Source organism: Zeugodacus cucurbitae, chromosome 3, assembly GCF_028554725.1.
Source record: "Zeugodacus cucurbitae isolate PBARC_wt_2022May chromosome 3, idZeuCucr1.2, whole genome shotgun sequence".
NCBI lineage: Eukaryota > Metazoa > Arthropoda > Insecta > Diptera > Tephritidae > Zeugodacus > Zeugodacus cucurbitae.
Genome location: NC_071668.1, coordinates 1,522,981 through 1,541,311, shown reverse-complemented (window position 1 = coordinate 1,541,311; position 18,331 = coordinate 1,522,981). Strand labels below are relative to the sequence as shown.

Here is an 18,331-nt window from a genome sequence, read left to right as displayed (position 1 = left end):
AGTCTGCTAGCGTGTCTACCAATCAGACAATATCCTGTTAGCAATCCCACTAAAATTCTTATATCATTCCTTTAAGTAATCGGCCTATCTTTAAATTGCATTCCTCTTTCTGAAAAGTCTGTCACACACTCTATGAAGTAGCAATAACAACAGATATAAAATGCAAAAATACATTTTAAATATCACCCTAGTCTAAATATACTTCAGAAGTATTATTTCATTAAAATTATAATTGCAATTCCCCAAGTATGCGAAAGAAATGCTTTAATTCCATATCAGAAGAGTCACACGTAAATAAATACGTGCACGTAAGTACGCATATTAACGCTTACATATTGACAACGTCAACAAAGGAGTCAACAGCAACATTTCAACAGCAATAATTGCAATGCAAAAACAATTTGCCACGCACTCGCATATCCACACAGAACACTTTACGCTTCGCTTGCCAGCGACGACAACGCCAGCGGCTGTAATATTTAGTCAGGCATACAACAACGCTACTCATTATAGAGCAAAAGCTACTACAATGGCGCTGTTGGCCTCAGAAAGCACCAACAAATATATTTCCACATTTATATTATAGAAATTGCGCTCAACATATGGCGCGAGTGGAAATAACAACAATCTTTCAGAAACCGCTATGTATTGCTGCATAGGAACATGTTGGAAACACAGTGGAACACCGAAAACTCAGAGCTGCAAGAAAATGCGAAATTTGAGTGAAATATTGTTTCAGAGGTTTGAGAAGAAAAGAGCGCTGAAATAATATTCAAAAACCGCAACCGAAACGTTTACACTTCATAAATGCACGACTTTTTTCAGCAAACACCAAAAAAAGTTTAAAAAATCTACATCACTCGCTCACTCCATTCACTCACACTCGCTGGCTTTCTCTGCACACCGCGAAACGAGTCGATCGCTTGGAAAAAATATGTCTGCTGCCGTGCGGACGAATGAGAGGCCAACAATCGTTAAAATGCGCCGACATTTTTAATTGTGAATGAATTATGACGAACAGGCAAGCAATCACCACCCGTTTGCACACCATGCTCCCCACCTTCCCCCCTTCAAACAAAAATGTTGCGCCATTACTTCAGGCAGCGACACTGAAAACTCATCGCTCATGCGGCCGAACTGCAGAGAGCCAGCAATCAACGCATAATCATACGGCAATGTGTTGTACATTGAAGCTTACGCGAGACGTCTTCAATTGCGTAGACTCTTTTATTGTTGTTTTGTTGTATGGTACAGCCCACTCACGCGCCAACAACACTTGCCATTTCGGAGCTCCGCTCTCAGCGGCTTGTTGGAAAAGGAATAAAACCTCGGATAAAAATGTAGGATGAAGATACAACACTAACAACAAACATTCCTATTTCAATGTCCCCTATATAGCTATAGCACGCTCTCACTCTGTCTTACGGGCTAAGCAGCTCGACATTTTCCACTCTTTTTCCTGGACTTTTTACTCACTCTCATGCTTCCAGTGCGGCAAGTAAACAACTTCCGTAGCACAAAAATTCGAATTGGATTTCGTTCAACTCAGAGCGCCCTTTAGTTATGTTCTCTCCTATTTGGCTCTCGTTTGTTGTCACGCCTGCCTTTGTCTCGGCAACCACACTGCTCGCACCAACAGCCACTTACGGCCAACTACCTACCCCTCGACGCAAGCAACACACATTGTTGCTACACAACCACTTGAGTTGTTGTTGTCGGCGTATGTGCTCTAACCTTCCTTGCGCACATACAACTTACCTCTTCTCACACATCACTTTTCTCAGCCCATTTTTGTAAGCAATGTTCCGTTTTTTCTAACCACTGTGCTGGCAATGCCGCTGAGCAGCACAGTGTTTGTTGTTGTTGCCGCATTTTTCTTGTTATTGCTACCTAAGCACACATGCGTTCGTGTGCGTGTGTAATTCAATGCTCAACCTACCAGATACATTGCTCATACTGGTTTACACACAGCGGCTGCCACCATTCGCCAACAGCAACAACAACAACGGCGCACCGTACCGTGGTGGCTGACGGCCTGTCTGACTGCTGCTGAGTGCTGGCGAGTTGTGCACCTTTCCTTGCCGCAACAAGCAAGTCAGTTCGTCGTCGTTTGCCTTTCATTGTGCACACACCCGTTTTCGTCGCTCCACATACACCGTGCATTCGCCGTCGCCGTTGACACAGCGATTCTCAAGTCTGCTTCCTACCGCTTTCGCTCTTGTCGCTTGTAGGAAAACTGTAAATTGTTGTGCGCTTAAACGTTAAGTAGTTGCGTAGAAAACCGTCTCCGGAGCAGTCGAACGCGTCTCAAAGTGTGAACTCAGGGATCACGAGATTATGTTAAACACAAGCAAATAATACAAGAACAAACTGTGACAAAACAACAGTTCGAAAATAAAAATAAGAATATTTACAAAGTGCAGTGAAGAAGTGTAAAATAATTGAATAGTTTTACTAATAAAGATGTGCTGATATCCACAAAAACAAGTGTGCTCCAGTAGTGTTATACACCGTTAGTATTTGAAAAACTAACAAATCTATCACAAAAACAAAAAACGAAAAAACTTCTAATCCGGCAGCCGCTTTTAAGCGCTACTTCATCAAAATTAATTTTTCTCACACATCATACGCCCAGGCTGCCAAAATGCTTGTTGGCTCACATCCATACCTATGCAACGGTGTATTGCCGCCAACGGTACCCAATGCGGCTGCTGCTGCTGCTGCCGCCGCCGCTGCGGCTGCCGCGGCCGTGGCTAATTCGAATGCCAACAGTCCCAGCCAGACCCAAACTACGGCTGGTAGTAAAAATGCCGCCGGTTCAGCGACCGACTTCTCCATAGCCGCGATAATGGCCAGGGAAGACGCCTCCAGCCGGGAGTCTTCCGTGCGCAGTGCAAGTAAGTAATGAAGAATATAAAAATTTACAAAAAAATAAGGGAAATAAATATATTAGCAAGAAAAGTGTCTATATTAGCCAAGACAGTCGAAGTATGATAGGTTTAGAATCTTTTTTAAACTTAACAGGCTTTATAATGCTCGCTAAGGTCTCAATCGTTATCGATCCGATTACTATAAAAATCTGAGCTAATAGATATATACAAATATGTAATTGGAGCCTTTTTATTGGCGCTATTAAAGTCCTTGAGTACCTGCCCCATGAGTTCATATAAGTAATCATAAGAATTATGAAGATTTATTGAACTTAATCAGTGAATTGCCGACGGCGATTTCTCAAATTAATAAAAAATCGTGCCTGATTTCCACTTGGTTAATACCAGGTTCAAGTACCCCACGAGACTACTTCCTAAATAACAGAAATTTCAACTAATCAGGGTCTCTTCCAATCCAAGAGTCTATCAGATGACATGTCAGATTCTAGAACTTTTTTCGAACGAAGGACCTATAACTATTAGGGTACTAAATACTCAAGCTAACCACTCTTCAACACCAAACATCATTAGCATTAAACACAGACAAAAAATTTAAATTCAAATCCTCCTTGATTAAATCCGGAGATTTAATTCCATCAAAGTCCACCAGTCACCACTTCATTCACTGTTACAGAAACAGTAACTTGTAAAATCAATATTTACTCAATGCATTTTAATAATTTGCCTCGCCAATGCACATATTGCCACATTTAATCATTGGCATTGGAAATATTTAATGGCAAAAAGCATTTATTGAAATCAAATGCACATTTTACACGCTGCAAAGTGTTAATATCCGCCAGTCAATCACACATCTAAAATCAACAATAACAACAACAAAAAGTGGCTAACCTGCACGGTCAGTGGCTGCAATTGAGCCGCTGCGACTCGCCGTTGCACTTTTTTGTAGTTGTTGCATAGGCAAGTGGCATTAGATCTTGCTTCTTAGATGAACGGCTAGAGTGGTGTATGGCTCAGAATCAGTAGTTAAATGCTGGACAAAAACGCTGCGGTTTTTAACGCTCAACTTTGAAAGAGTTTTGCATTTTTTCAATTAAAATATTTTTTTTTATTTTTTTCATTATTTATTATTAGTTCAGCAGCGACACATGCTCGTATATACAACAAAATGCGCCATAAACAAGCAGCTGACAAAAGTCCATAATTATGCTAATCATCTCAGCAAATACATTTTGATTTCATCAAGTTTACTATCGGCGAATGATCTTCTGTGCTTTTATGTGTGTATGTGTCTGCGTATAATTTATTTGTTATACAAACATTTAAACAAAAATTTATGCATATAGTATTCTGTTAATGTTTGCGTTAATTTGTGGCATATGCTTTGGTGGAAGCGCTCAACGCTGAACTCTTGAGTTGCGCTGTAGCTGCCGGTTTTGGCAGCGTTTTGTTTATATTCCCAATAAAATATGCATATTGTACATGTGTTTAAAGTTGCTCGTATATTATATATGCAAGCGCTTGATTAGCTTCATAATTAATAATATTATTGTATAATTTATGCGAATTACTTGCAAACAGACTTGGCTAATTGCAGCGCGCAAGCTCATTTAGCATTTTAACACCTTTTGATTAAAAGTTAAAATCAAATCGGCAATAAATTTCAAATAATGCGTTAAACATTCGAAAAGCTGAAATTGAGTCGAAGATAATCAAGTTAGTTAAGATAAAGTGGGCCAATAAAAAGTTATGATTATGAATATCTAAATTAAATGAATATCAGAATTAAAAGAGGAAAAATGAAATATTCTTATATAGAAACATTTAGCACCACATGTGTGTGAATGGTATCAAAAATATTTAATTTTGCGTTTATTGCTCAGACATAATAATATGTGCGTTCTGAACCCAATAACTAGTCCGCTAATTATAGCAAATTTGAGGCGCCAAGCAAGAGACATCAAATGATTTGAAAGCAGAATTAGAATTGTATAATAATGTGTAAAATGTGAGCATTTTTTAATTTGTAATTTAAATTTCTTAAATTTGCTTATGAAATCTCATAATTTTATTAGTTGAAATACAAGCTTAAGAATAAAACTTAAAAGACAATAAAAATTAATGTAATAAAAATTAATTAAGAATATAAAAATATTAAAGATTTGGGGAATTTCGAAATATTTTTTACATAATTTTATTTAGTTCGAGACCTTAAATCTTCAATTGAGAAACAGAATTATTTTTTCTGAAAAAAATTATTTGCATAAAAACATAAATAAATTATAAACCGGATGATATTAAGATTAAAATATGAATACAATGTTAACGTAATATTTATACAATATTTATGACAACAACAACAAGCAAAATATTGAAATCACTTGTATTGATAAAGAAAAAACTGAAATGCCTTTCATTGAACATAATTTAATCATGTCTCCAGTTTTTTGCGCTCTAATGAACTTCACACCTTCTATTATAATATTAGCAAAAACATTATGCATTTACGCAACGCGGACAATATCTTCATGCAATTGCGTCTACAAACTTGAAACACATTTAACTCACTCGCACACATACAAACACATTCAACTTTGCAGCAAGCAAAAACAAAATGCAAACAATAATTATCATACACAATTTTTGTTGTATTTGTTGTTGTTGTCATATTATTTTTACTGCTGCTGTTGTTGACGCTGGTTTTTACTGCTATAATTAATGTTATTTCATTTCTATGCAGTTGTTGTGTTTTTTATTGTTTTTATTGTTGTTTTTGTGTTGGCCGTTGCCGCTGCATTTAGCACAATTATAAATAATTGAAATTTGTATGACAGCAACAAGTGCAGTTTGGCTTGAAATGTTGCTACACTTGACAATTTACCAAGTAATTAAATGCGAGTAATCATTACTTAACGCTGCATTGATTTTGAACACATACAACTCGGCATGTGTGAGTGTGCACGTGTGTATGTGAGAGAAAAATATAATTTACCTGGTGTGTCTCAATGCTTCAATTTTCAAGTGTTATGAAAATAAATAAATTTATTTTTAACTGCTTACCATTTTATCGTCATCCACTTATTTCTAATTTTTCTACCTTCCCCTTTCCAGGTCCCATCTCCGTCGAGGATGAAGTGGATGTTGATGTAGTTGATTGCAGCGACTCCGAGGAGGCACCACCAGCGAAAGTGCGTCGCCTACACCACAACAACAGTCATAGTAATAGCCACAACCACAATAACAACAACAGCAATAGCCACAATCACAATAACAGCAGTTCATCCCAACATCATCTGAACAGCAGCACAACCAGCAGTCAAGGACGCTCCACACCGCCACAATCGCCTGGCTCCGACACGGAGGAGCGCCTCACACCCGAACCCGTACAGAAAACGCCAAAAATCGTCGGCTCCTGCAACTGTGATGAACTGAAGCCGGTGCAATGTCACTTGGAGACAAAAGAATTGTGGGATCGCTTCCATGAGTTGGGCACCGAGATGATTATCACTAAAACCGGCAGGTAGGTTCACCAGAAGAATTGTTTAAAAGCATAATTTTATGAAAAACTGAACTAGTGTAGTTGGTACATGGAGGCATGTATACAGGTTGTCTAAAGTCCAAGCCATTTACATATGTTCTTATACAAACATACATACATACATACATACTTACATATATATTTAATATACAAAAATTGTTGCACTGGCGTTCGTTGCTGTGGCATGTACTATTTGAGTAAACATGCAAATGCTGCATTAGTGCGGTTTACAGCCGCAACACAGGGGCACCATCACCGTTGCAACGCTGACAATTGCTGTAAAGCTGCAAACGGGCGACAATTCAGTCAACTCGCCACTCGCCAGCGTCATGTTGCGTTTGTGGCAATAAACACTCCACTAGTTGTGTTTTTGTTGTATGCGGCAAATGGTTCCTAATTCCGGGGGGAAATAAACTCTTTCTCATTTCATTTCGTTTGCTGCATTTTCAATTCACCTATTTGCTTTATTTTATAACAAATTGCCTTGTAATGTGAGTAGATTAACGGCAACGGATAACAGGAAAAATACAATAAGAAATGCGCGGCGTTGCATGTGGCAACACATTTTAATCCTTTTCTCTTTCAAATTAATACACGAGCGCAAATAACAGCGGCTAACGGCGGGAAAGTTATCGAAAGGACCCACCGCTGTGTGGTAAATGGTGCGCTAAAAGCATATTTCTTGTACAACTTTTGCGCGGTGGGAAGAAAGCCATGTCTCAGAGTAAGAAACCGCTTCGCAACCGTCACCTTTAATTGTAAGCCTGTAGAGAAACAGTAAATTATGCATAATTAGGTGATAGCTAGTGCGGCAATTAATGTGTTGGCGCTGTAATGAACTTGCAACATTTCTCTTTTCAAAACTCCAGACAAAAATATTGGTAGACATATTTCTAACTGCTACTTCTTGCAACAATTTATACTTCTGCCACAATTAAAGAAATGTTTCCGAGTAATTTGGAATCGAAAACCCAATTCTTTGCAATTTTCCACTAATAAAAACAACAAAAGACAATTAAAGGTTGCAAACACCAGCAAATAATGTTTCCTAGAAAATGTGTGTGGTTCTACTACACAAAGGACTCTCAGTCTAGTCTAAAAAGGTGATAACAGTTGGTGTGACACACAAACGTCAGAATGTGGAACAAGCCGAGCTGTCGGCTCTGGCTCCTACATGTCTCAAACAATCAATCTTCCGAACAAATAATTGGCCAGTATGCGCTGAGCCTCTTAGTGGAATGCGTAGGGCGTTGCAATTGTCAACAACAACAACAGCAAACACACCAGCATTAAGGCCATAATATTTGCGCATTATTTTCCTTTACATTTTCACTTTGCTCCTTTTGTTTTTGGTTTTGCTTTATTCGTGTGTTTTGCATTTTGATTTCCCGAAGACAGCAAATGACGCTAGGGGGTCGGTCGTGCGATTTTTATAGGTCCAAGTAGTTGTGTGCTGTCATAAAATGGAACTCTCTTTTTACTTTGCTGACCACACACACGCAATGCATAAACCAGTTACACGTACACAACAACAACAACGTTTTTTTTTGTGTGGCAAGTAGGAGCGTTAAGCAGGAAGCGAAAATCAACGCAACTTGCTCTGCTCTGCTCTGCTTCAGCGGCCAGCGGAGCATGTGATAACCGCAGCCGCGCAGGAATGAAACTCTATGAGGCAACCACCACCAGCCACTTTCGGCAGGCGCACACTGCGACGCAACTTGTTTATTGGCAACACGCAGTTCGAGGCACACTCACACACACTCATACACGAGAGTCATGCAAATGTGTTGGCTCTGTTTCCTGCGTTTACACATTTAATGATATTGTAAAAATCACACCTAACAATCAGGGCGGTCCCGTAACGAATTCACCCATTCAATTCACTGCTTCATCCCCTGTGCCACACCTCGCTTGCCGTATATCTCTCGCTGTTATTGTAGTTTTAGTTATGTCATCTAGTGCAGAGACACACACACACTCATACACTGGCAGCAAATCAGCTCAACCGTGTTGTCATATTTGTTGGTTTTGTTGTTGTTATCTTTCTCTGCTGTGCAGCTAAGTGTTTGTATGCGGTATTAGGACCATTAAAACCGCAGGATACTTGCTAGTTGTCATTGACTTCGTGGCGTGAAGGCAGACAAAACGACACAAACAAATACAAATCGTGCACAAAGAACGTACAACAACAACAATAAAAAAGTGGCTGGTAGAAAAAATGCTTCAATTGAGTTTGTTTACAGCAAACAAAGGTGTAATGCCAAATGAAAACACAAACAGGGCCAAGCAGCCATGGAGAATGGAGAAAATCCAAATAAGATAGCTGCGACTAAAACGCGAACAAAGCCAAGTGTAGAAGCGTTTGTGTAGCTGTGCGTAGGGGGAAAGGATTTAAGGCATAAATTAAGGATTTTCGCGCAGACAAACAGGCACAGACCAGACCAATAGTGGTTTAGACCTTTCACAGACAGCATGGCAACCTGCGGTGCCGGCGACTTGGGCGACTTTGCCCACACATTTCGATTTTATCGCCTCGGCACCTAAGCTAGGTGTAGCGCTCAATACTCATACATTACTCGGTAATAAAAATCACAGCACTTCACTGCTATAAAACATAGTCATATATTTTGTGTGAATTTGTATGTGTATGTATATATGTATGTCTGTATGTATATCATATTCTCTACACAAAACCGATTTTTCATAATTGTGCATGTTTCATTAATTCTTTACTTATTTATTTTGTTTGTTGTTTTTTCTAGGCGGATGTTCCCCACTGTACGCGTTAGCTTCTCCGGTCCATTGCGACAAATCCAACCTGCCGACCGTTACGCCGTGCTACTCGATATCATACCGATGGACTCGAAACGTTATCGCTATGCGTACCATCGCTCGGCTTGGCTGGTCGCCGGCAAGGCTGATCCCGCACCGCCAGCTCGTCTCTACGCGCATCCGGATAGCCCGTTCAGCTGTGAGGCGTTGCGCAAACAGGTTATCTCCTTCGAGAAGGTGAAACTGACTAATAATGAAATGGATAAGAATGGACAGGTGAGGTTTTGTTGTGGTGAATCACATCGAAATATATATATATATATATACCTATGAATAGTTGTTGTTGCGCTGTTACGGTGTAATAAGAATGCTATCGTTGAACTAAAAACTGCAATTAAAGAAATAGCTGAATAATGATATAATTTCTCTGAAGAACTCAATAAATCGCAATTTAAATTCAAATTAATTAACATTTCATTAAGGCATTGTGAGCGAATGAAGACATGCTTTAATATTTACTGAACTTCAGCACGAGAATTCCAAAATCTATTACACTCAGTAAATAAAGCGCCATTGCTGTCTTAAGCGATGACTGCAACCCCCATTCAACTAACGACCATTTTATTTGCTTTATTTATTTGCTAGTGAGCGTTTCTGCAACAAGCGCTTTCAGCTCTACACACGCCACAGAGTCTTGTTTAACGCGCATGCGCGCTCTCAAGCAACTGAAAATAGTAAAACCGCACAACAACCATTTCACTCTTATAAAAGTCTACAGTTTTTCTCTGCTCAAATACAATACTAACTCTCCATTATTTTTTTGATTTTCCTTCCAGATTGTTTTGAACTCAATGCACCGCTATCAACCACGCATTCACTTGGTGCGCCTCAGTCATGGCCAAAGCATTCCCACAAATCCCAAGGAATTGCAGGAACTCGACCACAAAACCTACGTGTTTCCCGAGACCGTCTTCACCGCCGTCACCGCATACCAAAATCAGCTCATCACCAAACTGAAAATCGACTCGAATCCCTTCGCCAAAGGTTTCCGCGATTCGTCACGTCTCACCGACTTCGATCGCGATCCCATGGAAGCTCTGTTGCTCGAACAGCAACTACGCTCACCGCTGCGTCTCTTCCCCGACCCGCTGATGCAGCAATTCGCCGCACAGCAAGGTGTCGATCCCACCTCGATGGCGATTTTCGAGAAGGCCCGCCAGCATCTGCAAATGTTCGGCGGGAACTCGCCGTACGCTCAGCTGATGATGCCACAAATGTATGCACAGCAGGCGCCACCACCGCCCGGACTCGGCGCATTCCACATGTTCCAACAGCAATGGCCCCAATTGACGGCAGGCTTTCTGGCCAGCGCCAATCAGCAAGCGGCCGCCGCTCAAGCTGCCGCCGTGCAGGCGCAAGCACAAGCGCAGGCACAAGCTCAGGCAGCCGCTGCAGCGGCGGCAGCCAACCGCACGCCACCACCACCACCGACGGCATCGACACCATCATCCACCTCGTCGGGCGGTTCGCCATCGCCCGATATGCGACCACGCCAGTTCCAACGCTTCAGCCCCTATCAAGTGCCCCAACAACAACAACAGGCGATGTCGATGCCACCGCAAACACGCAGTCCACACAATTAAAGTGGCACAAGAAATCCGATTTTTTTGTTGTTTGTTGTTATTGACATTGGTGTGCCGAAATCAGTATTATGGGGAAATCAACGGTGCAAGCCGCGGAATACGCAAACTAGTAAAGGCGTTCGTTAAATTATTGTATTGTAATTTATTATTAGCATTGTTTAAGTAGTTAATTAGAATTGAAAAATTCGGTTTTTGTTGCTTTTGTGAGGGCGTGGCGGAGAAACTGTTTTTTATGCGAATGCAACACAACAACTTTCCGTGAGTTATAACTGACATTCAGCTGTAACTGTTATAAATCTGCCTCGTTGAATCGGCTTTTGTAAATTTTGTTTTTCAAATCATATCAAGTCTCGGTCCACATACAGTTCAGATGGATGGACGTGCTACCTTGTAAATTATAATTTCCTTTTTATTATTGTCTAAGGCTATTTGTAAGTTTGTGCAGAATATGTTGTTCGTTCAAAAACGTATCTCAGTGTGTTTAGAAATATTTCAATTAGTTGTATTCAAAGAAATATTTAACAAAAATGTATAACTGATTTACAGCTGCTTAACGGTATTGTAACTACTACAAGTATAGAGGTATTGAGAGCTACTAATTAAGTAAATTAAATTTAATTGCTTAATTGCAAGAAATACAACAACAAAAAGTAAGCAAAGTGTTTATGTGTAAATTATGTAAGCTTCTAAGTAAATTAAAATTAATAATAATAGTAATTCCTTATAGAAAAAATACAAAAACATATTTAATTAAATGTGGATTAAAGCCCATTCAAAACCAAATCAAATCGAATAAAAATCACAAATACATTCAAAATAAGTTTAAAAAATTTATAGTGTGTTATTTAAATCAAGGTGTTCTATGAAGGGTATATAGAAATGTTTCGTAGAAAATTTTACAAAAAAAACTCAAAAGAATTTTTCAAAATTTTTATAATTTTTTAGAATGCTTCAATTTTCCTAGTTTGCTTCAAGAGATCTACATCGACTTGTAGAAAATACGGTCTCTAACTTTTGACTGACCAATGAAGTAACTACTGGAATGAAAATTTATTAAAAAAAAATCAGAAATTCCTCACTGGGCATTCCCTAAACTCCATTCAATACACACTTCCAAATTCTTCCGCAACCAACTTCTACTGAAATTGAATACCATACACATGTGTGTGTATGTGTGATTATACAATGTCTTGATCTCGAAGCCATCCATCAACACATCGTAAAAATCTGATATCTGTGAAAGAGCTGCAGAGAGTTGGCGCACAGAAGGCAACCACACAGCCACCGACGGCACCACTTGCCACTATGGACACTCTACAAAGGGGATACTGCACTACCAATGCTGATTAGCGTGTCGTACTTTAATTGCCGGCAAAGCCGTCGGCTACATAATTTCACAACAACAACAAGCACATTTATTTAAAAGTGTATGTGTACTTAACACATTGGAATGCCACATTTTACAAGCGCGCTTATTTATTCAATCCCCTAAATGCAGCGGGAATTGCAATAACAATAACAAAGCGAGGCCTGGCGAAGAAAGTACTTAACAATTTTTCAATTTCATTTTTGAGTGACCATGAAAATGAATTCGTTACTGGCATTGCACTCAAGTGCGTCTCAGCGCCTAGATGAATGCAACCGAGCGCGTTGATGGAGGTTAACGCTGGGGCCACGCATATGCGCTTTCTAGCCGGCGGTTGCTTGGCATTGTTGTTGCTGCGTTGAGCGTTGAGCGAGTGCATGTCCATCGAATTGGGGAATAGTTAGCTGTCAGTGTCAGCGAGGCAGTGGCAAATGAATTTGTGCTCAGAGTTCCAAAGCGGCATCGCGCATGACTACGATGCAGTGCTAGTGAAGGGTGTGGTGGCCAAACGATGAAAGCGATATGTTACCAATTTGTTATGCACACACAAACTGCCTTAAAGGAGTGCGTAAGTGCGTGTGTGAATAGTGAAATATATCTATATATATATACGCATTCTTTGTATGGGAATCTAAAATTGTCTGCTGAATTGTCACGCACTTTTGGCCACTTATATGTCAAATGGCGTATTCCTTCATTAGTATTTGGTTTATCGTCACGAACATTTCTTTCTTTTTGGTATTGAGTTTCAATGTGTTGGAAATGTTTATAAAGATTTTACGATGCGCTAACGGCTCTTGGATATTTGGCTTGATTTGGCTTGATTTATTTACTCTTTATGAATGTGCGTGTATGTGAATGCTACTTGCAGTTATTGGTCACGCATTGATTAGGAAGAGGCTTCAATACTCCATATCGAAGGCGATTTGTTGAAAAGTGTAGCCAAGTGATGAATGGAAAGAAGAGACAGCAAAACAAATTGTGAAATTGCTTTTCACAGAGAATGTGGACCTGGTTCATAATAGAAAATTACATAGTAATCTATTTCTAAAAATCATACTCCAACTTTTACGGTTCTGGAGTATGGTGTATTCAAATAATTACAGTAATTTTCGTTGTTTGAAAAAAATATATATATTAATGTTGTCGCCTTTAAAATAGTCCCCATACGACATAATTCACTTCTGCCAGCGTTTCTCCCAATCATTGAAACACTTCTCAAACTCGATTTTTGGGATTGCCTTTGACTCATTCGGCGGTTTCTCGTATGCTTTTAAAATGATGGACCCTTGAAGTTCTCTTTAATTTTGGAAATAAGAATATGGAGGCTGGGGCATAGTTACAGTATTGTTTTTGGCCAAGAATTCACGAACAAGCAAGGAAGTGTTGACTTAAGCGTTTAACAAACGAAAATCGCCAACCCCATAAAACCACGTCAAATTTTAGCCGCTGCTACAGACAATCAGACAAAGAGAACTATGAATACTGCTGCACATTTTATCGTACTTCAAGGGACAATTGGAGTGTTGGACAATTCGAAATTATAAAATTCCCGTTATTTTTTGAACACATCTCGTATATTTATATGAACCATTCCGAGTGTTTCCAACTTTTAAATTATGAATTTGAATATTTTCAATGGATAAAAAAATATTCTTAAATTCAAATTTTCATAAATTATTTAATCTTATTTTCATGAAACCCACGAGATTTGTAATGTAAATTTAGATCTCACTCATTACTAATAGAAATTTCCCTGAATCTCCGAATTCCCTTGCGTCATAACCTCAATTTTATTTCAGTTTGTTTTTTGTAATACATTACATGGATGGCTGCGTCGCGTTTAAAGCCAAGCACAAATTATTTCGGGAGGGTTGGCCGATTAGAAAGTGATTAACTTCCTGAATGTGCGTACATAACATCACACCCGTACACACAACAGCACTGCTACCAGCTACCAAATACGATTCAACTGATTTAAATGCAGATAAGACTAAATTATGCCGCCACCTCGTATTGCGACCTTTTTTCACTCGTTGTAATGACACCTGGCCAAAGAGGCGCACACAATTCTCAACGCGTTGCAAGAAAGTAGTCAGCTCGACGCAATAAGATAGCAATAAAAAAGACAAACCTGCGACTGTCGCCCGTGTCGGCAAGTGAGGAGTATGTTCGTGTGTGTGCGTGTAGTTAGCTGGGCAATTACAAGCATTCTAATAGAGATAAGAAGGCGCGCAGGTAAATATTTTACGCGCCACCGATGTTATCCTGCGTATGCGCTTATTTGTTTAACATTAAAGTTAATTGTTTTATAATTACTTGTACAAGCGATAAATTTCGTCGGGTACGGCATGCGTGGGTGCACGTTATACGCTACGAAGGCGAAAATATTTGAGAACAAAAAATACAGCGCATCTCAGAGGAAATGAGTTATTTATACTCCATATAAAATATTCTATAGTATTTTCACAAAACATTCGTTAATACTTAGTAGCGTGATGCTACTCACTTGTCATTGTTGTTGCCGCAGCTTTCACATTGTCCGCCCCTTTCCGCACATACGCCCCCAAATCTCGCCACCTAATTTCACCAACACTTGTATGCGCATTAATTACTGCCACCATTTTACTGCCAAGCCACGCATGCCAGCAGCAATTGCTGTGCAAAAACCAATCGGAGAGTCATCATCGTGTCACTGCACTTGCAACAGCTACTGTGCCACGCAGCCACAGTGCAATTCTTTGCTTGCAATCGGCAACAGTCATTAGTGGCGCACGTGTTGAGCACATACCCCATCCTTATGTATGTATTGTTGTGTAGGTGTTTGGTGTTTTATTGCGGCATCCACACATTCCAACGGCACTTGGCGCAGCGCCTCAAGTGGGCAATGAATGACGGCGTTGGCCGAAGTGAAAATCATTCGATGCCACTAACATGACACGCGGCACAGCGCAAAGCACCGTTACAACAAATGACAACACTGATTGTCACATTACGCAGCGCATTGCTGCGGCTGACGGGGCGTAGCTGGTAACAGTACAATCAACGCGCCGCATCATGCGACAGCTCAGCAATTGAAAAGTTGCACTCATGAGCCAACACACACACACACGCATGCACCGTCCCTACGCATATGCGGTCAAGTTGCACCATGCAATTGTCGACGCGCTTGCAACACAAATGGCATCGAGCGCACAACAAAACACCTTTGGGACTACATATTCCACTCGCAGCGCTGGTTAAGTGAAAATGTGCACAAATTAATATGCGCCATTTTTTGCAGTGTAATTAAAAGATAATGCAACGAACGAGGCACCAGAAGCGGCGCAGCAGACAAATGGTCGACGCAATGCGACGGCAAATCAATAAGTTTTGTGGCAAATTGAATTTACAATGACTACTGTATTTCGCCGCATACACTCTGCAAAGGTAGTTGCATTGTTTTTATTGTTGTTGTTGTTTTGTTTTATTCTTGTTGCAAAGTGAAAGAAATTCAATTTATTAAATTACTCAATGAATTATTTATGTGTTGACGATGACCGGTGGCTGAAGAATGATTGGGTGTGTCAGTCGCTTTGGCTTTGGCATTAGTTGCCTCGTTACTTGGCTGCCTTGCTGCCGCTGATTCGACTTTGATGGCATATCTAATGAATGCCGCATGCCACACATCAGTCGCATCAACAGTTTATTGGCCTGCGGATTTTCACAAGTCATTCAAGCTACGCCAATCGGCGAATACATGGTATGTGGGATGAGTTATATGTATATATGATATACAGATAGAGGACATATGCTTTATATATATAAGTTATATAGAGTTCGCTATGCTATGGTTTTCTATTGATTTGCTAAAAATAAAAAAAATATATACACAAGACTATCACGCTGGTCTTCGAAAGGAAAAATTTGCCATTAGAAGCCCTTACTTGAAGACACCCGAGTGTTTTCAAATTTTGCGAGTCCTTTCGAAGCTTTTATCTAGTGATTCCAAAGATTTGGTTTATGTAGACAACAAATTCTATAATTTCTTGTATTCACTTCTCAAAAGAATATGAAGTCACTCTGCAACTGCTTCCTTTGCAATCAATATCCTTCACTTGTCACAATATATCGCACATTTATCATTTATCACTTAGACAATTTACTCACAGCAAAAGGAAGTTGCCGTCAGCTTTTTGAGGAAAAATATGTTCAATTCCCAAAAAGTTGTCAATTCAAATCAAACTCAAACAAAATAACACCCGCCCAGCAATTACGACAAATTGGGCCAGCGCCCCACAAGCCTCACACTCACAGAAATAATGCTAAGAAGAGGCGTAGAATTGGTAAATGGTGCTTGAGTACCCACACGTACACATACATATTCAGGATGTACCGTTAGCTGTCTTTGTTTCAATGGTCAGTTAATAAATTATAGAAAGTCTTCTTTTACAAATAAGCTGCTATACGAAACTTATTTACACCAACAAAACTGAACTAAGTCATCCCCCCACAACAATTCACAAAAGACAACAACAAATTGATTATTCACGCCCATCAAAGTGTGTAAACTGACGAGCGCACTCGCCTCCTTGCTGGACTAGCAAAACACTATTATTACGATATCATACAGTGCCTCCTTGGCATTATTCTCTCCAACCCCACCCCTCGCTTCACATTGCCACTCTGATAGTTACTTGTTTGTGTAATTGATTTTTCAACCACAACTGACCGAAGAAGAGACAAACAATACCAAAGAAACCACTAAGTGTGCAGCCCCCCAAAATCTAAACATTTATATGTACATATGTATTGTAACGGTATTTACAATAATTGTGCATAGACCCACAACAAGCAATAAGGATGATGATGTATGAAATGACCGGTCAACGTTTACAACAACAACAAGTTCGTTTCTTTCTGGGGTTACTTAGTCTGTCTAGTGGTTGCAACTGACAATTTGGGGGAATCTGACATTTACGGATGTAAGTGATTACCAGGCTCAAAACTATGCATTATGCGCACTAACTCGTCAATGGTGTTCATAAGTGTGGGCAGTGCGCCAAGCGTTCGTAACCTTTTGGGTAGACAAATTATGTTTCCGCAATTTAAAGCTAATAACTGTGGTTGTTGCACCCCTGAAGAGCTTCGACAGAGGGATATTGAGACCACTGCGCATAGAAGGAGGTCAACGTTTTATTGTATTTAGACGGGTCGCAAGGTTACAAAGGTTGTTTTACATTTATTGTAACCTCAATAGTGTTCTCTATTCAACCTCTCTTGAAAACAGTTTGGGTGTTCTCAAACGCCTAACAAATATTTATTGGAAGTTGCTATCCTCAGTCGAATTAGTTCGACGAATATGTTTGATTCTCAAAAATTTTCGTTGTTGATGATAGTGTTCTTGTTCAAATTTTGTGTTTGACGTTTTGTTCGAGAAACTAAATTTTTTTTATTTTGATTTTAAAATTCTAAATCTAAATTCTATTCTAATATTATTATACTCTCGCAACCTGTTGCACAGAGTATCATAGTTTTGTTCACATAACGGTTGTTTGTGTCACCAAGAAATATAAGAGTTAGATATGGGGTTATATATACATAAATGATCAGGATGACGAGTAGATTTGAAATCCGGATGTCTGTCCGTCCGTCTGTCCGCCTGTCCGTCTGTCCGTGCAAGCGATAACTTGAGTAAAAATTAAGATATCTTAATGAAACTTGGAACACATGTTCCTTGGCACCCTGAGGAGGTTGCTTTCGAAAATGGGCAAAATCGGTCCACTGCCACGCCCACAAAATGGAGGAAACCGAAAACCTATACAGTGTCATAACTAAGCCATAAATAAAGTTATGAAAATGAAATTTGGAACATAGGATCCCATTAGGGAGAGGCACATTTGGATGTAATTTTTTTGAAAAAGTGGGCGTGACCCCGCCCCCAAATAGGTTTTTTGTATATAACTCGCAAACCAATAAAGCTATATAAGCCAAACTTTCTGCAGTCGTTTCTTTTAGCCATTTCCTTATACAGTCCAAAAATGAAAGAAATCGGATAATAACCACGCCCACCTCCCATACAAAGGTTAGGTTGAAAATTTCGTTTAAACGAAAAACGTCAGAAACACCAAATTTTACATAA

General features: G+C 39.6%; 1 protein-coding gene across 1 annotated transcript; it reads left to right on the top strand.

The window, feature by feature from the left end:
• The first annotated feature begins 2,051 nt into the window (after positions 1-2,051).
• Positions 2,052-11,629, top strand: LOC105209719 (T-box protein H15). Its single transcript, XM_011180292.3, has 4 exons — positions 2,052-2,897; positions 6,003-6,411; positions 9,192-9,477; positions 10,038-11,629. Exons 1-4 carry the CDS (start codon positions 2,645-2,647, stop codon positions 10,842-10,844), a joined length of 1,755 nt encoding a protein of 584 aa, XP_011178594.1. The 5' UTR covers positions 2,052-2,644; the 3' UTR covers positions 10,845-11,629.
• The last annotated feature ends 6,702 nt before the right edge of the window (positions 11,630-18,331 follow it).

What these genes read in the sequence shown, in the direction of transcription:
- LOC105209719 (XM_011180292.3), top strand. Translation starts at nt 2,645, where the DNA reads ATGCTTGTTGGCTCACATCCATACCTATGCAACGGTGTATTGCCGCCA. An exon ending in GTCTTCCGTGCGCAGTGCAA is followed by an intron (nt 2,898 to 6,002) that starts GTAAGTAATGAA and finishes TCCCCTTTCCAG; the next exon opens with GTCCCATCTCCGTCGAGGAT. An exon ending in ATTATCACTAAAACCGGCAG is followed by an intron (nt 6,412 to 9,191) that starts GTAGGTTCACCA and finishes TGTTTTTTCTAG; the next exon opens with GCGGATGTTCCCCACTGTAC.